Raw genomic sequence first — 21,572 nt, 5'->3', positions numbered from 1 at the left:
ACAGGATATTCACCACGAACACAGGTCGTCACATTAGATGTTCCGGCAGGACTTCTGCCGCTTTAAGAGGAGCACTGCCCAGCCAGGCAAACCGCTTGGCCAGGTCTGACTTGACTTCACTTTGTTCCGTAAAGAGTGTGTCCCAGCATTCCAGACCATGCAGGGTGGCCTCTGGAACCTTCTTCAACCAAACACCAACAAAACCCAGGCAGCCAGCCACTGCCAAGGGAAAACAAATGTGAGTTTCTCTGCACCTTCTGCATTTGCTGGCAGAGGTAGATTTGGGCCATGCTTGATCCAGAAACATGCAGAGGGGCTGCTGTACCTGGACCGGGTATGGCTTCCATGCAGGCAGCAATGACATTAAAAATACTGACCAGCTGGTGGGTTAGGCAGAACTCAACCACACAGAAAAAACACAATGGCACATGTGTGATCTCCCTAAGATGTCACCATGATGGCACATGCGTGATCTCCCTAAGACGCAACTATGATGGAACATGCGTGATCTCCCTAAGATGCAACTGTGATGGAACATGTGTGATCTCCCTAAGACACAACCATAATGTCACATGGGAGATGTCACATGTGTGATCTTCCTAAGACACTATGTCACATGCGTGATCTAAGACGCCACCATAATGTCACATGGGAGATGTCACATGCGTGATCTCCCCAAGACACCATCATGTCACATGTGTGATCTTCCTAAGACGCCATGTCACATGCGTGATCTAAGATGCCACCATGTCACATATGTGATCTCCCTAAGACGCTACCATAATGTCACATGGGAGATGTCACATGCGTGATCTCCCTAAGATGCCACCATAATGTCACATACGTGATCTCCCTAAGACGTCACTGTAATGGCACATGCGTGATCTCCCTAAGGTGTCACCATAATGGCACATGCGTGATCTCACTAAGACGTCACCATAATGGCACATGCATGATTTCCCTAAGATGCCACCGCGTGGCCTGTGACCACTTGTTGTACCAGGGCTGGAGCCACAACCTCCATCACACGTGCCCTGAAGGATTTGATAGTTCAACAAGGTCACACCCATGACTGCCAAAGGCATTTTCACACCACCTATCATGTCAGAGAAGCACCCTTTTCATGCCTACCCTTGTGTAACGAACCAACCAAACTGTCAGTTTAATCCCACTGGGTACCTGGGAAGGTGGGAGCACTTACCTCTGGCTCCTGAGTCATCCTTCCTGACGCTGGAGCCCTCCACCTGGCCCCCCTCTCTCCTCTCTTCTACCAGTGGCACAGCAGGAATATGTTGTTGCAGGCTGGAGCCCACGGGCAGCCAGGCACACCCACTCCAAGGTATTTGCCTTTGAAATTCACTTGAATGCTAAAAATACTATCTGTTTTGGGGAAGCTTAAGGAGTCCTTATGACTCAGGTTGTACTGAAATTTCATTTCCTCTTCTGACTCCACGCAACAGAGCCAACGGGAGGAAAAGCAACATTGCCTTTTCCTTGTCTTTTCATTCACAAGACACAGTAATCACTTCCTGCATGCTCTATGCCAACCTTGACAGGTAGAAGAGAGTTCCCGACAGGAAAGATCACAGATAGAGATGACAGCCGTTTCTGCTTTTACCTTTACACCAAGAAAATCGGAGACACTGGCTCTCGACCTTGGGTGCACACTGGAATCACCTGGAGAATTTCTAAAACTCTTCATCTCACCCCAGAGATTCGGATTTAATCAGTGTAGGATGCGGTCTGAGCGTCAGGGTTTTAAAAAGTTCCCAGGGATCATGATGTGCAGAGAATCACTGTCTATGTGAGGCCTAGGTGGTACAGTCCAGGAACTGAGAACTGGGGAAAGCCCTGTGTTTGAGAGTCCGAGCACCAATATTGTTTAGTATTTGTTGACCTTGGACAAATAACATAACATCTTTATACCTAATAATTTCATCTGTAAAATAGATACTATTCTCTGCAGTTCTTACTGAGGTGTAATGAGGACCAAATAAAAGTGCTTAGGAAAATAACCAGCACTAAATAAATGTCATGGATACATGATCATTATTTTCTTTGGGGACAGGAGGCTAATAATAATGTGAACTAATATTTATTGAGCACTTATTATGTGCTAGGCCCTGTGCTAAGTGCAGCTGCCCTCCATGGTGGAGATTATTGTTACCTCTGTTTTATAACTGAGAAAACCAACCAAGGCACAGAAAGGTAGAATTATACAGAAAGTAGAATATCAGTATTCTTTAGAAACCAGGAAATCAGCAGGAATAAGGGAAGGGTAAAAAGGAAGCAGCAATAAATATAATTCTAAAAGATGGAAAAATATACACTAATAGGACAGGTTCTACACAAATATGAAGCGGGGGGACTCCTCTTTCAAAAGACACATACTCAGATGAGATTAAAAACCAAATGCTGTTTACAAGAAATATGCCTACAGCAAAAAGACAAATAAAAACCTGAAAAGAAGTATCTGGGAGAAATATATCTAAGGTAGGCACAAAGAAAAAGAGGGCGAAGTGGCCGCGTGAAGAGAAAACCAACTCAGTTTCAAGGACAGAGACATCAACAGGATTAAGGTGGCCATTTGATACAGTGAAAATATGTACTGATGAGTTATAAAGTCAGAAACCAGGTATGTCAAGCAAGGCTTTGTAGAGAGAAGAGAAGAATGAGATACGAAAAAGCAGCAGAAGTGGGAAATAAACATATGTACTTATCTCGATGGGTATGTGTACTCTTGCACATCTCTATGTATCTGTAAATTTCTATATTTCAGACTCTGAGAAAGGAAGGCAGCACAAACAGGCAGCACAGAGAGGGCTCAAATACTGCAATCAACAAGCTAAAATTAGAGAAATAAAAGCAGAAATAAACATTCACCTCAAGAAACAGGGAGCATCTATTAGGCCCTTGCCCCGTGGCAGGCACTGTCATTAGGATGTTATAAATATTACCACATCTATTTGTCAAGCATCCCTCTGAGACAGGTATTTTATTGTTTTTCCCACCGATCCAAGACACAGAGGAATGCCCTGCAGCAGTGAAGCTTAGAGCCCAGATGAGAACCAGAAAGTCTCATGCCCAGGCCCTGCTTTAACCTCAATGCCATGAACAAAACACTCAAAAAATAACATATGGGCCGGGCCAGGTGTGGTAGCTCATGCCTGTAATCCCGGCACTTTGGGAGGCTGAGGTGGGTGGATCGCCTCAGGTCAGGAGTTCAAGATCAGCCTGACCAACATGGTGAAATCCCATCTCTACTAAAAACACAAAAATTAGCTGGGCATGGTGGCGCACACCTGTAATCCCCTCTACTCCAGAGGCTGAGGCAGGAGAATCGCTTGGACCTGGGAGGTGGAGGTTACAGACAGCCAAGATTGCGCCATTCCACTCCAGTCTGCACAACAAAAATTACTGAAATAACAAACAAAACAAGTAATGTAAAAAAATCTATCAAGTTCCTTGACAGGACTTGTATTTTAGCATAAATCTCTGGCTAGTTTGATTAAGTGTGAAAAAGAAAAAATAAAACTGTTTAACAATGTAAATGAAAAGAGTAATGTAAGTATAGATATAGAAGAAAAGAATAAGAAAATGCGACATTATGATAGCAAATTCAAAAACCTAAAGAAAATGGATAATTTTCTACCAAAATGTAATTTCCTGATTTGCATATAAGGGAAAGCAGACAATGTGAATTGACAAATGACTTAAAAAGGAATCCGAAAATAAAGATCTACTTTATCTAACTAATCTTTAACAATAAATAATTCCTATGAGGATTCTCCAGATAACATTAAGACGGAAAGTTCCCCAAGTTATTTTGTAAACCTAGCATCATCTTATGTTAAGCCCCATAAAAGCATTAATAATAGAAAGTTATAGATCAATTCACCTATAAACACAGATGCAGAAACTGTAAATAAAATATCAAGACATCAAATCCAGCAGTTAAAAAAAGACAGTTAGCATTTATAATAGAAGTTCAAGATTGAGTCAACATCTCTCATAATCATTTATTCAGTAAATACATTAAAGTAGAAAGGCTGTATGAATACACTAATTGCTGCAAAAGGGGATCTGACAAAGTTCGGCACTATTTCCTAACAAAAACTCAAACAAAAATGAATACATGGAAATTACCTAAATATAACAAGAACCTATTTACCAAGTGTCTAGAGCAAATGCTCATAAATTGGTGATACCAAGACCTTTAAAATCAGGAAGAAGATACATATAACTGCTAGAATCATGATTACGTAACTTTTGAAATTTCTAAAGAGACATAATAAAACAAGTTATATAAATATTAGAAAAGAGGAGATCGACTTGTTTTGAATTTGCAGAATATGATCACATCCAAAAGTCTCAGGGAATTCCGGTAAAAACTGCTAGAGTGAAAAGAGAAGATGGGAAAAGAACTGGGTAAAACAGAAAAAACAAAACAACTTTTCTCCGTATTAGTAACATCAGGTTGGAACAGAAATGGAAAGGAGTTATATAAATACATAGATATTTCATTTAAATGGTAGCAAAAACAATTTTAAAAAGTCACAGATAGACAAGACAGGTCCGGGACTTTTTAGAAAGAAAAGAAAAAAATTTTCATTAAAGAAAATAAAAGCTACACAAATAGAGTCACTGTGGGAAATGGGCAAAACAGAAGAACAAATGTTGAGTAATAGTCCAGTCAAGATACCTTTGAAAAAAATAAAAACCAAATGAACAGAAAACTTGCATTAACAGATTGTAAGACTTAAATGTGGTGCCCATAATCAAAACAATATGACATGTGCCAGAAACAGATTAACAGGCCAGTGAACCAGTACTGAGAATCCCAAGGCGCAGTGAACCAGTACTGAGAATCCCAAGGCGTACACACATACAGATACTGGGGAAAATGCCCGTGGTGACATTTAAATTCAGATGAAAAAGGAAGCTTTATTTAAAAACTGTGCTAGAGTAACTGGCTAGCTATCTGGAAGAGATAAAAGCTAGCCACCTCCACCCTCTGCCACTTCCCTCATACAACACACACAAATAAATACCAGAAAGGCTAAAGCTTAAAACGTAAAAACTAAATGAATGAAAACATTACAAAGAACTCCAGGAGAACACTGAAATAAAATTAGAGTGAAAGCAGCCTTCTTTTATAAACAGATACCAGAAAGAAAAAGATGAACATATTGAATTACATATTCTTTTATCTTTGCTATCACAAAAGATAACAAAAAAGAAAAAGAAAAGAAAAAGAAAGGACTGGGAAAAATACTGGCGACATTTATGATAAGCCAAGTCTTAAAAACCTCTAATATACCAAGAAAAAAAAAAAAAACTGCTCCAAAGTGAGAAAAAAAGACAAACAACCCTTTAGAAAAAATAAACAATGAACAGTAACAGGCAGTTCACTTAAGGGGAATGCAGATAGTTCATGAACATATGAAAAGATATTCAATATTATTAATAAAAACATGGAAATTAAAATAAGGAGATATTATTTTTACCAATCACACTGATAAAAATTAATAGGCTCCAGGATGCCTACTGCTGGCTGAGCTGTGGGACAGAGAATTCTGTATTTTGTTGGTGAAAGTGTGAATCACCAAAGTTTTGGGGGGCAGTGTTTCCAAAGCAGTCCACTTCGGGACTCTGCTCTATATAAGCAAACATACCATAGCAAACCAGGCTATATTGCAAAAGGAAAAAACGTATTTCAAATGTTCGCCAACAGAAGGAGAGCTATGTCAACTACGCTACATTAACTCTATGTATTTAAAGAATGTACCTGAAGGAATGAGTTGTAGCCACACTAACTGATCTGGAAGAAGTCCATGAGAGAGTACTAAATTTAAAAAGCCAAATTGAGGATAATATAAATAATGCAATACTATTTTTGTTATTAAAATGAGAAATTAAAACTAAACCTTGTCGAGGTTTATAAATGTTTTTATAGCATCGCGTATGGAAGGATGGGAAAAGATTCCTACTTGGTTGTTAAATTATTTACTTCAAGGGCAGAAGAATCATCATTTTTCTTACCACTTTCAATTGTTACCACTTGTTATAACAATCGTATACAAATTTGGTAATTTTAAAATTTAAAACATAAAAATTTTAAAAAGAAAATATGTTAAATATGATGTATTTAGCCAATTTTTGAAAAAAGCAAGCAAACAAACAAAAACTTTGGGAGGGGGATGAAGCCCAGATTTCAGATGCCATCCTGCTGTAGTTTGAATGTCCCCTTCAAAACTCATGATGAAATGTAATTGCTGCTGTGATGATATTAAGGGGTGGAACCATTAAGAGGTGATTAGGCCAAGAAGGCCCCACCCTCATAAATGGATTAATGTTGTTACTGAGGGAGTGGGTTTGTAATTTTGAGGGTGAGTTGTTGTAAAAGTGAGTTCTTCCCTCCCTTGGTCTGTTGGTCTCTTGCCCTCCACCTTCCGCCATGGGATGTGACTGCATGAAGGGCCTCACCAGATACCAGTACTACGCCCTTGGACTTCTCAATCTCCAGAACTGTGAGCCAAATATATTTCTGTTTATTATAAATTCCCCAGTCTGTGGTATTCCGTTTCGGCAGTACAAAAGGAAATAAGATGCACTCCACAGGCCGTGACTACTCACTGTTTTTCCTGGATAACTGCTGGGCAAGGCACTGGCTTCAATGAAATACTTTCTCAGCAGACGTTTGCTGGGGTCAGGGCTGTCCAGTAAGATGTAGGAACAGAAGTAGGCCCCATGCCGAAGCAGGAATATGGCAATGTCTTCATTCCCTAAAGGAATAAAACCGGAAAGCTAAGGGTATGCAGGTGCAGAGTGTCACAGTTGCTGGAAGGACAGCCTCTGATATGTGGAATGGAAACTGAAAAGGTACTTAGGCTGGTTGTACTTCTCTATTTGCTTTCCCTGATGTGTCCAGTTCCTGTTAGCAGGAGAATTTCTGTGGGGCTTTGCCCTTTGGAGTGCCTCAGACAACAGTGCCAGTAGCCACAGTCAGTCTCTGTCACTGAAATCCCCTTGCGGGGGCAAGTAGGGGGGAAATGAGGAAGGGTGCAGATATTTTGAAAAAGAAACACAGAACAGGAGTTGCAAAAGAAGTAATCTGAGAGCTAAGAGTGGGAATAAAGATGAGGTCCCACATCTGGAGGCTGAGACAGTCTGCACGGTCAGCTGACTCGGGTAGTGGGGAGACCCACCTGACTTGATGGCCGCATAGAGAGGTAAGCGCACGATGACAGGGAACTCATTCTTCCTGATGGCGTAGCTCTCCGGGTCAGCCCCATGTGTCAGGACCAGGAGCTTCACAACTCCCAGGTGCCCTCGCTGGCAAGCCAAGGCCAGCATCCAGTTCAGCAGCCGCTGGGGACTGCAGGGACCTGGCAGGAGATGGCAGGACAAAGGGAAAGTGCCAATGAAGGGTGCTGCTTGCTCCCACTCTGCTCTTCCCCTAGACATATGCACCACGGAATACTATACAGTCATGAAAAAAGAATGCGATCATGTCCTTTGCAGCAACATGGATGGAGCTGGAGGTCATTATCCTAAGTAAACTAACACAGGAAGAGAAAACCAAATCCTGCATGTTATCACTTATAAGAGGGAGCTAAATATTGAGTGCACATGGACACAAAGAAGGGAACAACAGGCACTGGGGACTATTTGAGGGTGGAGGGAGGAAAAAGGGTGAAGATTTAAAAACTACCTATTGGGTGAGTACTATGCTGATTACCCACATGACAAAATCATCAGCATACCAAACCCTGACAGCATGCAATTTCCTCATGTAACAAACCTGCATATGTACCCCTGAACCTCAAAGTTAAAAAAAAAAAAAGCAAAATTCAGCCATCCTGTTTCCAGCTGAAAGTGGCTTCTGCTGAGTTGATAGCGTTTTCTGGAATAGCACCCCTGAACTGCATATGACATTTCCCATGTCATTCACTAACCTGCTTATCAGATAATGCCAAGTGATAAAATGTAGGATTCCAAACGCCATATCCAGTGTGATCTTAGCCAAATAAAAAATAGGTGTATGGAAATAAGACTAGAAAGAACTACCCCAATGTTGTAGTATTATCTCTGGGCTCTCCCCCGCCCTCAGCCCTCCTCTAGGGTAACACTACATGCAGGAGTATAAACTTTGGAGACAGGCATTTTAGAGTTAAAATAGTTTAGCTATGTAATTTTGGACACATTTCTTAATCTCTCTCTGCCTCAGTTTACCTATTGGTAAAATCGGTATAATAATACTCATCCTCCCAGGTTTAATGTGAGGACTACATAATGTATGTCAAGTGCCTGGATCAATAAATCCTAACTCATTATGTTGTGTTATTATGTTATTAGAGTACTAAGACTTCCCAACGTTTTAAAATTATCTGTAACATACATATATTACTTTCATGAATAATAGTAATACAAGCTTTGGTGAAAGAAATAGATTTAAACTGTCAGGTCTAAGACTGAGAATTTCTCCCCAGTGGAACCGCCTACTTAATTTCAGGATGAAATAACACTTAGCACATTGAATTAACGGGGACAGTGTGGGCTGAAATGTTACAATATCTTCAAGTTCAAAATAGTGCAATATCGTTTGGCTCTAGTTGCCAGGGGAAAATGACCTCATCTTCTGCATGGACACTTCCCAAATGCATCATAACACACTGTCTCATATCCAGAGGCACAGAGTCCTTAGGGATCCACAAGCTCCCAAGTGAGGAGAGAGCGACCCTCTCCTTCATGACAGGACATCGATCAGGAGCCCAGGGTCAGGACAGCCCTGTTATTCACCAAATAAAGCACCTCGCATGGGGCTGAGGCTGGAGCCAGTGCCAAGTAAATATCCCTTCTTCTCCCTCTACTATTAACCAGAATTAATGATTTGGAGGTATGTTAACAGAAAATAAGTGATCCCTAATTCACTTACACAAGAATATCTAGGTAAGTGAAACACAGTAACCACGCTCGTAACTTCTGATGAGATGCAGATGCATCAGTCTTAGGAGGCAGGCATCATATTTCAGGACCATGACTTTTAAGATGAGGAAACCAAAGCTCAGAGGGGTTTGGAAATGGAGGAGATGGGTCAAAGAGGTGGGAAAATCTACAGGGAAAGGACGCAAACCTTCTGAAAGGTACGAAGGTTCTGCAGAGCCTCTGGAGAGAATAGCTGAAGGCAGCTGTTCTATAAACCTCAGGCAGAGGGCAGGAGTAGGTACAAGGGATTGTGGGGAAAGTTATCTTAAACAAGCTTGCTCACTTATGGTGACCAGGAACTGACCTTTGATCATCTGCATGGGTGAGGTTACCGGAACGTTATAAACGTTAATCACCTACAGGTTGTGTGGGTTCCAGGTTTTCGGCACTGTGCCTGCACCAAGTAACAGCAAGCAGCTCCAGCTTCTCCGGGCTGCAATCTGGCCACGAGACCCAGGCGGTCATCTGACGGCTCTTACACTGCACACCTGTGTCTGAGTACACATTGCATCCGTCGGCCAGGGTCTGTGGGACTGACCCAGCAGGGAACTTCCTAAAGGTCCCACAGTTGGTAAGTAACAAGGTCAAGACTTAAACCTTGCTTTGTCTAAAATCAAAGGGTACTCTCTTAACCACACAAAACCCCTACAGGCAGGCGTCCCCAAACTGCGGCCCCCTGAGGCCATTTATCCGGCCCCCCGCCGCACTTCAGGAAGAGGCACCTCTTTTCATGGGTGGTCAGTGAGAGGAGCACAGTATGTGGCGGCCCTCCAACGGTCTGAGGGACAGTGAACTGACCCCCTGTGTACAAAGTTTGGGCACGCCTGCCCTACAGGTATTGTCTACAGCCTAAAGCCAATGACAGAGGAGCCTCTCTTCCTCCCTCCTCAGCTCCAAAAACCAGAAAGCACGTAGCAGTGTGCCTCAAAGAAAGCATCCCCTCAACCTTCCACCCCTCTTCTTCTCAAACCCTCCTTGTTCTCTAGCGGCCTCTTGTTTTCGTTTTTTGTTTGAGACAGGGTCTCCTTCTGTCTCAGGCCAGGGTGCAGTCATGTGGTCACACCTGACTGCAGTCTCAGGCTCCTGGGCTCAAACCATCCTCCTGTCTCAGCCTACCAAGTAGCTGGGACTATAGGCATGTGCCACCATGCCTGGTTAATGTTTTAAATGTTTTGTAGAGAAGGAGGTCTCACTATGTTACCCAGGCTGGTCTTGAACTCCTGACTCCAAGTGCTCCTCTTGCCTTGGCCTCCCAAAGTGTTGGAATAAGAGGCGTGAGCCACCATGTCCGACCTGCCTCTTGTTTGTCTTCTTGCCTTAACTTACTCCTGACCATGGCTGACTTCCCTTCCAGCTTGGGAACCCCTTTGCAAGAAGTGCGGGGGTGGGTACACACTGTTTTGCCCACCTCTGCACTTTCTGCAAAGCCCACCACAATGGTCTGAAATCCTTTAGTTCTCAGCAGCTCTGCTCAGAGTTGAGCTAAAGACAGGATGCTCCTGGGAGCAGCTGAAAACTGTGATGAGGTCCAGCCACGCTTCCTGCTCTGCAAAAGCAGGCAACCCAAGTCCTTCCCTCACATGTCTGCCAAGAAAACTCCTATTCACCTTGCAAAGCCCAGGTCAGATGTCAGCCTCCCTTGAGAGACTCCATCCTGCATCCAAACAAGCCTGCCTCCAGTGTGTGCTTCCAGACCTCTGCGTAAAAATACTTCAACCTCAGCGTAATTACGTTGCACAGCGTTATTCCTTTCTGCCTCAATTTCCCCTGCTTGGCCAGGAGCTACTAAAGGGCTGGGAAAATCTTTTTTTAAAAATTCTGTGTCTCTCAAGTTCTACAAAGCGCTCAGCACTCAGCAGTGTTCAATAAATATTAGCTAAAATTAGGTGACTGAGTCAGCTGGTGTAGACTCTTCAGGGTTAGAACAGAGCTACTGTTGGGGCTCCCTGAAAAGACGGGGTCCGCCTTTTGCTCCTCAGGGTGCCTGGGCTCCTCTCTGCCCTCCTATGTCTTTTCTTAGTCTACTTCTCATGGGCCCTAAAACTGTCCTGATTTCTGCCCAGAACCTCATTCTCCCTTCAGACACATCAGGGGACCACCAGCTTGGAACCAACTCCAAGGACAGATCTATCAAAGTACACAGCTGGAAACCCTCAAACAGGACTGCTAAAGAAGGGCTGGGGCCCAACGCAAAATAAAAAGAATGGGGCCCCTTGTTTAAAAATCAAGAACAATTTTAAGATAGTGAGTACAGAGTATTAAACCCAGCATGAGCCCTTCCAGGTGCAGGCCCCTGAGCAACTGCATGTTCTCCCACCCAAGAGGTGGGCCCTGGCTCCCAAGTAAAATCCTAACTCCCCAAGACCACTGCTAGGGTGTGCCTCAACCTACAGCTGTAGCGACGCCCGCCTAGACTGGGGCAATGTTTCTGAGCCAAGTTCACCACAGGAAATTACAGGAAACCAGGAGATCTTGAGTTCACCAGAGGAAAAAAAAAGTTTCTACAACAGCAACATAGTGTGGTACACCAATACAATGGCATCTTATTCAGCCATTTAAAAAATGAGCTATGAAGTCACAAAAAGGCATGGGGAAACCTTAAATGCATATCGCTACGGGAAAGAAGTGAGTGTGAAATGGCTACATACTGTGGGATTCCAACTAGAGTGATGTTCTGGAAAAGGCAAAGATAGTAAAAAAGATGCATGGTTGCCAGGGGCCGAGGTGGGAGCTGGGGATGGGGCTAGGGGAGGGGTGGACCGCAGAGAACTTTTAGGGTAGTGAAACTGTTCTATGTAATACGGTAATGATGGACACATGCCACTATCCATTTGTCAAAACCGACAGAATGTACAACAGCAAGAATGAATTGCAAAGTAAGCGACGGACTTTAGTTAGTAAGAAGCTATCAATATTAGCTGATCAATTGTAGCAACTGTAAAACACTAATGTGAAACGGAGTTATAGAAAAAACCGTGTGGGGGTGCATGGTGGAACTCGCCTCTCTGAACTTTGGTTTCCTCATCTTAAAACCATGGTCCTGAAATGCAGTACCTGCCTCATAAGACTGACACATCCCAATCTCAAGAGAAGTTACAGCATGATTACTGTGTTTCTCTTACCTAGATATTCTTGTGTAAGTGCATCAGGGATCACCCGTTTTCTGTTACCATCTCTTCAAGTCATTAATTCTGGAACTCTGTACATTCCAATCAATTTTTCCATAAATATAAAACTTCTCTAAAAAACCCAGTCTATCAATTATTTTTTTAAAAAGCAAGGTTAATTACATTCTCTATGAAACATGGCGTGTGAGACGTTCCCTTGTGAGTTCAGGGGAGTGAGAGGTGGGATGTGGCTGGCAGGAAGCTTCACTTCGTTTGGATGTCAGTGGCCTGCCCTGGATTTCTTGATCTCATTACTGGTGAAAGCATGAAGAAATAAACATTTTGGGGTGAAGCCTCAGGAGACAGGGCCCTGAGACATGGTTAAGAACTCGCCTCGTGATTTACCTGGTAAGGACTCAAGCAACTCCTGCACAACTGCCGTGTGCCCATAACACGCTGCCACCACGGCTGCGTTGTCATCTGTGGGTTCGGTTGGCAACTCCGCCAGTCTCTTGGTGAGTAGATAGCGGACCATCTCCAGATCCCCATAGGCGGCCGGGATGCTCAGAAGCTGGCTCTGGTCAAAACACAACAAGGCTCCAGTGAGACTGGCTCAGCGATGCTTCACCAGGTCCCAGGGCAGGACTGACATTGCATTGCCCAGAATGGCAGCAGCTGCCAAGGATGGCTGTGCAGCACTCGAAGTGTGGCTTCTCGAAGTGAGACGGGGAGAGTGTAAAATCACAGGTGAATTCAAAAACCAAAGACCAAGCACAGAAAGGGTAAGCTAGCTCATCAATAATATTATGGTGGTTACATGATGAAACAACGATTTTAATATATTCATGTTAAATATTAACATTTTGTTTGTTTGTTTCCGTTTGCTCCCCACCCCCCTGCCTTTTTTATTTTTTTGAGGCGGGCTCTCTCTCCATTACCCAGGCTAGAGTGCAGTGCTGCAATCTCACCGCAGCCTTGACCTCCCAGGCTCAGGTGATCCCCCTGCCTTAGCCTCCTGAGTAGCTGTAGCTGGGACTGCAGGCACACGCCACCACACTAGCTAATTTTATTGTTTTCTTTGTAGAGACCAGATCTTGCTATGTTGCCAGGGCTGGTCTCGAACTTCTGGGCTCAAGTGATCCTCCCGCCAGAGTAACTGATTAGAGGTGTGAGCTTGTTTACTACTTTAATGTGGCTACCAGGAAATATGATATGATGCATGGCTCGCATTCGCTGCTCTCGACTACCTGCTTCATGAGGATGGGGAGGGTGTGCATATCCCCTTCTAGCATAGAGCCAGACTCAGTAAGCACTTGGTACATGTCGAGTCAGCCCTGGGAAGAGGGAAGGTAACCAGGCCCTCTGAGGAACCATCCTGTAAGTTATTCCTAAACGGAATGTGACAGACCAGGGGACTTCACAGATCTGAATCCAGGGACAAAGATCTTCCAGCAGCATGCAGAGGGACCCCTGACTTGGTGGCCCAGAGGAAGGAAAGGATATGGTGGAAACTGGACCCAAGCCTGACTGCCTACTCACTGCAGTCCTTCTGGTATGTAAAGGTTCTATGAGGCGGGCCATGTATTAATACATGGACAGGATGTGAGGTTCAGAGAGGTTTCAGAGCTTGCCCAGGACCACATAGCTAGTAAGTGGCTATCACAGACCTGTATAAAAGTGGCCTTGACTTATCAAGAGCTCTCCAGGTCTGAGAAAAAGATACTCAGATGGCTGCTAGATTGGCATGTCAAGTGTTTGATTGCATTTTTGAAATGTCAAATCCTTTGGAACCTGTCTGCCTCCTATGGGCTTGAACATCAGTGGGTTCAAGCAGGTAGATGGGGAGCCCCTATTGGAATGGGATGGCCAGGCCCCCATCAGCACTTAACTGATGATCTGCTGTGTGTGAGAGGTGGGACTGGGCACTGAGGATGCCAGGGGCCATTTCTGGCCTCCACAGATTAACAATTAAGTTTGAGGTGGGAATATGAATAGACAGCCCCCGGTGAGCACATTTTAGTTGCTGAATAGTTTATAACACAGTGTGTTTGGAAATCGTTTTAGGTGAGTTGGGCAGGAATGGGTAAATGGAGCCCCCAGGAAGAGGAATGGATATTTATCAAAGCTCTTACCACGTGCCAGATGCTGGACTGAGTACTCTATTTACATGGCCACATTCAATCCTCCTAACATTCATGCCAGGAATGTGTCTGTACTTCTGTGTTAAGGATGAGGAAATAAAAGCTTGCCCATGGTTAGGGAGTTCATCATCGGCAGAACGACTCAGTGTTTGAACTTGGCTGTGTCTAGCTCCAAAGCCCAAGAGTGTCTGTTCCATCCAAGACTTCCTGGAAACAAGGGACTTCGAGGAAGGCTCAGGTTCTGTAAGTAGAGTGAATGGGCTGATGGTGGGAGGTATGTCTGACAGGTGAGGAGAGGAATGGTCTAAGGGGCTGGGATGAGGTGAGGGACAGTAGATTCATATATTCAATATGACCAGAAAAGAAAACCCCACTCACCTGCCACTCTGCCCAGGGTAGGGCTCAGTGGTCCTATCATTCCAGGAAAGCATTTGCATTATGGAGAAAAGCCACAGTGATTGATTAAATGCTTCACTGCACACAACTAACAGCTGTCTAGACTCGGTCAGTCGGTTACAGGCTTAAAAGCCCCATCCTTTAGAGGTGGTAAGTGATGTCATAGGAGCCAGCCCAAGGCCAAGAGGGACACAGATGGTGGGAAAGGTCAAAGCTGGCTTTTTAGCTGGAGGCTCCACAGAGTGTATTTTTTAAAATTCTAACAGCATAGAAAAGTATAAAACAAAAAGTAGGCTTCCCTCTATGCCTTTATCTCCCAATCGTCCTCTGCAAAGGATGCCTTTCAGAACATGTTTATTCATAATGGTCACAGGAAATCTCACATAAAACCAAATGCTTTTCTCACTTAATTCATTGTGCCCTTTTAATCAGCCCTGTAACACACCTGCAGAAAAGTGCAAATATTTTAAGTGTTCAGTTTCATGAAAGGCATCTGAACACATCCATGTAACCGATCTCGTTCCAAAGACCAGGACATTGCCTGTGCCCAGAAACGCCCTTTCTTCCTTCTAGTCACTGCCCTCTGGTGAGGAGCCACTCTCCTGAATTCTAACATCATAGATTAACTATTGCCAGTTTTTAAGTGCTGTAAAAGTGGAATTATACTTCACTTATTATTTTTTAACTTTTTGCTTTGAAATAATCAGAGATTCACAGGAAGTTACAAAGATAGTACTGAGAGGACTCAAGCATTGTTCATCCAGTTTCCCCATGGTAACATCTTACATAATTGTAGCAAGATATCAGAGTCAGTAACTTGACGTTGCTACCGTGTATGTATATAGTTCTGCCATTTTGTCACACATGAGGTTTGAGTAGCCACCACCACAATCAAGCAGACCTGTTCCAGCATCGCAAAGGTCTCCCTCATGCCAGGCACCCATGCACGGCCTCACATATCCTCTTCCCCATCTCTCACCCCTGACAAGCACTAATCTGTCTTCCATCTCTATAATTCTGTCATTTTGAGGACGTTATATAAATGGAATCATAGAGACTATGGTCTTTTGAGATTGGCTTTTTTTTTTTTTTTTTCTGAGACGGAGTTTCGCTGTTAGCCAGGCTGGAGTGCAATGGCTCGATCTCGGCTCACCGCAACCTCCGCCTCCTGGGTTCAGGCAATTCTCCTGCCTCAGCCTCCTGAGTAGCTGGGATTAGAGGCACGCACCGCCATGCCCAGCTAATGTTTTGTATTTTTAGTAGAGACGGGGTGTCACCATGTTGACCAGGATGGTCTCGATCTCTTGACCTTGTGATCCACCTGCCTCGGCCTCTCAAAGTGCTGGGATTACAGGTGTGAGCCACTGCGCCCGGCCGGCTTTTTCTTTTTTTGTCTTCTTAGCATAATGTCCTGAGGTCCATCTGACTTGTTGCGTGTTTCAGTAGAGTTCCTTTGAAGAGCTCAGTAGTACTCCATGTATGTTTAAGTATTCACTATCTGAGAGTCTTTGGTTGTATCCAGTTTTGGGCCATTGGAAATAAAGTTATTATGAAAAATCATGAGCAAGCTTTTGCGTGCATGTAAATTTCCTCTCTCTAGATTAAATGGAGTTCAACTGCTGGTTCGTAAGTGTATTTTTAGTTTTTTAAAGAAACTGACAAACTATTTTCCAGTGTGATTTTACCATGTTACATTCTCGCTGGTAACCTTCTCTGCATTCCAATCCGAATTTGGTATTGTCATTATTTTTTATTTTTGCTGTTCATAAAGGTGTTTAGTGACATCTTATCATTGCTCTAATTTTCATTTCCATAATGGCTAAGAGGTTGAACATCTTTTCATGTGCTTATTTGCCATCTGTGTATCTTCCTCAGCAAAATGTTTCTTCATGTATCTCATTAATTTTCTATTTGGATTGTTTGCTTTTTAATGTTGAGTTCTGAGAGTTCTTTACATATTCTAGCTATAAGTCCTTTGTCAGATAAGTGGTTTGTAAATATTTCTCTCAGTCTGTGGCTTTTTTTTTTATTTTTAGAATCACTGCCTTAGGTATTTCTCAGAGCAAAAGTTTTTAATCTTGGTGAGGTCCAGTTTACCAATTTTTCTTTCATAAATCATTTATTTTATGGATTTTTCTGTATAGATTGTCATGTGATCTATAAATAGAGACAGTGTAATTTATTTTTTTCATATCTGTGTGCCTTTTATTTCGTTTCCTTGCCTTCTTGTATTGGCTAGAATTTCCAGCAACCTGTTAAATATAATGAATGGTATTATTTTAAAAACAATGATTTTATAGTTACTCTTGAATAGAACTTGCAGTATTATATTGAGAGTGGACATTCTTGTCTTGTCCCTGATCTTAGGGGAAAACAGTCTTCAACATCAAGAATGATGTTAGTTGTAGGTTTTTGTCAATGTTCTTTATCCTATGACGAAGTTCCTGCCTATCCTTAATTTTCTGAGTTTTTTTTAAAAACATGGTACTGAATTTTGTCATTTTTTTTTTCTGTATCAAGTGATATAAGGTAACTTTTCTTTTTTAGTCTATTAATAAGGAGGATTACATTGCTCAATGACTGAATGCTGAACCAACTTTGCATCTCTGCAATAAACTCCACTTGGTCATGGTTTATAATTCCTTTTACATAGAGCAGAATTTCACTCACTAATATTTTGTTAAGAATTTTTGCATCTACGTTCATAATAGGCATTGGTCTATACTTTTCTCTCTCTCTCTTTTTTTTTTATGCTGTCTTTGGTTTTGGTGTCAGGGTAATACAGAATTCATAAAAGTGTTTTTTAAAAAAGTTCCTTCTATTTTTTAGAAGAGATGATGTAGAATTGGTATTAATTCTTTAAATATTTGGTAGAATTATCCAATGAAGCCATCTGGACCTGTACATTTATTTTTTGGGGAGGTTTAAAATTATGAATTGAATTTTCTTAATTGTTAAAGGGCTATTCCAATTATGTATTTCCTATTAAGTTGTGGTAGTTTCTACTTTTCAAGGATTTGTCCATTTCATCTAAGTTGTCCAATTTGTGTGTTTAGAGCTGTTCATAATGCCCCCTTATTATCTTTCTAATATCTGCAGGATCTGTTTGATGTTCCGTATTTCCTTTCTGATGTCGGTGATGTTTGTCTTTTGGATTGTTTTTACCCTAAAGGCACAGAACAACAGAAATTGTTCACTCTGGAACAATTTGACTTTGACTTCTTTCAGGCTTTATTTTGTTTTGCTTTGTCTTTAGTTTTAATAAGTTTGACTATGATGTGCTTGGAATGGATTTCATTGGGTGTATCCTGTTTGTAGTTCATTCAGCTTCTGGAATCTGAACACTGAAGTCTTCTGCCAGTTAGAGAAGTTTTCAGCCATTGTTTGAGTTTTCCTTCAGTCCTGCCTTACATTTACTCTCCTGGGACTCTGGGGACATGAATGTTACATCTTTTGTTAAAATCCTCACACGCCCATGAGGTTCTGTTCTTTTTTCCTTTTTTCGTCTGTTTTCTTTTGTTTTGGCTTCTGTTCCAGAGTGAACAATTTCTGTTGTTCTGTTTTCCCATGGTTGTTCCCCCATCCTCTCCTCTCCACTGTACAGTTGAGCCCGTTCAATAAGGTTTTTTTTTTTTTTTCTTTAATTTCAGGTATTGTATTTTTAAGTTCTAAAATTTTCATTTGGCTCTCCTCATGTCTTTTATTTCTTTGCTGAGACTATTTTTCCATTTGTTTCAAGCATATTCATTATTGCTCAGAGAAACACTTTGATGTGACGACTGCCTTAAAACCCTTGTGAGATCGTTCTAACATCGGAGTCATCCTGCCGTTGGCATCTCTCGGTTGTCTTGTCTCAGTGAGTCTGCGATCTTTCTGGTTCTCGGTAATTATGAGTCATTTTTTTTATCATGGCCTGGATATTTGGGGCATTATGTTTTGAGACTCCGGATCTTACTTAAATCTTGTGTTTTGGTAGGCTTCCTCTGACGCCACTCTGGTGGGTAAACAGGGGTGTCCCTTCAATGCTGCCTCGTGGTATGGAAATCTGGGGGCTGTATTTAGAATTGGTTGACTCCCAATAAGCAGGGGCTCCTTGTTATTGCTGGGCAGTGTTGGGACTTTACGTTCTCTTCTAGGCCTGCTTCAATTCCACCCAAGGTGGATGAGGAACGCACGTCTCATGACTGCCACGCTGGATGGAGACAGAAGTCCAGGCTCCTCGCATGTTGTCCACTGACGGTGAGCAGGGGCTGTTGTCACCACCTGGTGGGGATCAGCACCCCAGCTCCCCACAGCATTCTCTGACACCCTGGGGTGGGGATGACTGGGGTGCCTGTTACAGCCTGGGAAGGGTGGAAGTCTAAGCTCTGCACCTGGCCTTTACTGGTGAGGGGTGGGGCAGGGCTGCAGGTATCTTTCTGCGGTGTTTGGCTGAAGAGGATTGGTGACTGACAGTAAGTTTCCTTTCTGGCTTTGCTGTGGCTTTCCTGGTGCTTTCGTTAGAGGCAGCAGGCTTTCCTTGAATTTTTTTTTTTTTTTTCTTATCTGTGCCAGTTTGTTTCTGGATTGCCAACTTCTTCATACACTGGAATTCTTTTGAAAACAGCGGCTAGAGATTATTTTGTCCTTTTGGAGTGCTGTGTGGTATTCTAGGACCTAGACAGACTGAGATTTCTGTAGGAGTCTTCTCCCGTGGATAGAACAGTTAGGCGGTTTGCAAGGTTGTGCTATTGTAAACACAACTTCAATGAATAGCCTAACACATAAAACTTGGCAATTTTTTTTACAAGTATATCTGTAGGGGTAAGTTCCTAGCAGTAGTTTTGCTGTGTCAAAGATGATGTAATTTTAAAATTGGACAAGCATTTTCAGATTGCCTTCCAAAGAGGCTGCACACATGTATATTCCTAGTAGCACTGAATAAAGGTGTGTAAGTTTCCAAAGCTTTCCTTCTGATTTTTATCAAATTTTCAGGGGCCAATCTGACAAGCTTAAAAATGCTGTTTCCTTTTTGTTTCACTTTCCTTTCTATAAGCATTAACAAAGCTGAGTAACTTTACATATGTGTACCATCTATCTGCATTTCTTTCAGGTGTGTGTGCATCTATTTGCCTATTCATATTCTTAGTCATTTTCATTCCTGGTACTGTTCCCAGCCACTATTGGTATTGAGGTTGTGTTAGCCTCATCAAAGAAACAGGGGAGTGCACACTCCTTTTCTATTTTCTGGACAAGCGATTATATTATTTGGCCGAACACACTGGTGAAGCCACGTAGACCTAGAATTTTTGTCAGAAGGCTTTAGATGATTGATTTATTTCCTTGATGGCTGAAAGACTATTCATGCTTTCTGTCTCTTTTTAAAGGTAAACTTTTCTTGTTATTTGTTCATTTCATCTAAATTTTCAAGTGTGTTAACATAAACTTGTTCATAATACATTCTCTTATCTTTTTGATGCTTGTGTAAACTGCAGTGAAGTTCTCTTTTATATTCCTGATTTATCTATTTCTTTTTTACCTTTTACTCTCACCAGAGATTTTCCATTTTATTAATCTCTTCAAAGCACCAATTTTTGATGTGGTAGTCGTTTCTACTTCTTTCTGATTTGCTTTCTATTTCAAAACTTTCAAAAAAAAATTTTTTTACAACTTTATACCTTCTATTTTCTTTGCCTTCATCTTGCTGTTTCTTTCCATGTCCTGTTGTCCTTTTGAAAATTATGATATTGTTTCATATTGACTTATACAAGCTCTTTGTCAGTGAAGGATATTAGCCATATACCTTCTCTGTTTGCATCAATCCTTGACTCTTATTTATGGTGTTTTTTGGAACTACAGTTATACATTTTTATGAAAACACAGATGTATCCATCCTTTTCCTCACTGTCTTCTCAAAGTCCCATCGGATGGGGTTCCATCAGTCCTGTATTCAGGGAACAGGCAGCCTTCCAGGAACCTTCTCGATTTTGCATTGCCACTGTTCATGATGCCACAGAGAAGAGACCCACACCCAGGACTCTATTTTTCTTTATTCAAATATTGGCCAGAGTGCCCTTTCCCAAATTATCATGCCACTCTCTTTAAGAGCTTCTCTACCCTCAGGGTGAAGTCTCACCCCGCTGGGCTCGCGGGTCCCTCCATGATTGTCTTCCCCCATTAGCATCACCTGCTGGTGCTACATCCGTCAATCTACACAGCTCTGAAATGAGCTATCTCTGGCTGCTTGGCCACTTGGCAGGGATGCCAGGCTGTGTTTGCTGCCCAGCTCCCTCCTGCCGGAGACCACTGGTATCCACCCAAGGAGCCCACAGCTTGTGTGCACAGCACAGCCTTCCCTGAAGGATGCTCCTTTGCCATATCCATCATGAACTCCTAATCGGAGGGATCTCAAATGCCTGCCTTTTGCTTAACAATTCCCAAGCCTGCTGTACTGCCCCTCCCTGCAATCTCTTACACGTCTGAGAACAGCTGGGAGTTTTAGGAATTGAATGAATTCTAGCTATCAATTAAATGGAGACATGTTAAACCTGTCCTAATCAAAGTAAACATCCTTAAGGTATTTCCATGATAACAGCCAATAAGAATCCCCCACAAGGGCAAAAAAATGTGGTAACGGCCCACTCCAATTGTTGCTGGGAGGCTTCTGTAGAAGCTTTTTGGAAAACAGCTTGACATGTGTTCCAAAACTTTAAAAGTCCTCACACTTCACATTCTCAATTCCTGCAGATCCGTGTTAGGAAAATAACCTCACAATAAGAAAATAATTAAGCAAAAATATTCAATAGCACATTATTTACATTAGTAAGAAATGATAAGCAATCCAGATACCCAACCAAAATGAATAGCCAGGTAAATGCAGTCCCTCTAAACAGAAGGTCACGTAGCCACTGAAGGAGACACCTATAAGGAATGAAGAATCATCTGGAAAATTCTTGAAGTA

The 21,572-nt window shown here is 42.4% G+C and overlaps 1 protein-coding gene across 4 annotated transcripts in view; it reads right to left on the bottom strand.

Annotated features, from left to right (window-relative positions):
* LRRK1 (leucine rich repeat kinase 1) overlaps window positions 1-21,572 on the bottom strand; it is a 173,377-nt gene that overhangs the window by 98,146 nt on the left and 53,659 nt on the right. For all 4 annotated transcript variants that reach the window (XM_074400107.1, XM_074400106.1, XM_003940541.4 and 1 more), the window contains 3 exons: window positions 12,501-12,672; window positions 7,209-7,388; window positions 6,637-6,785 (listed from right to left, as the gene is read on the bottom strand). In XM_074400107.1, the coding sequence (XP_074256208.1) occupies window positions 6,637-6,785; window positions 7,209-7,388; window positions 12,501-12,672 (501 nt within the window). The remainder of the gene's footprint in view (window positions 1-6,636; window positions 6,786-7,208; window positions 7,389-12,500; window positions 12,673-21,572) is intronic.

The sequence above is a fragment of the Saimiri boliviensis genome, chromosome 5, assembly GCF_048565385.1.
Source record: "Saimiri boliviensis isolate mSaiBol1 chromosome 5, mSaiBol1.pri, whole genome shotgun sequence".
NCBI classification, from domain to species: domain Eukaryota; kingdom Metazoa; phylum Chordata; class Mammalia; order Primates; family Cebidae; genus Saimiri; species Saimiri boliviensis.
This window is presented reverse-complemented; position numbering and strand designations above follow the sequence as displayed.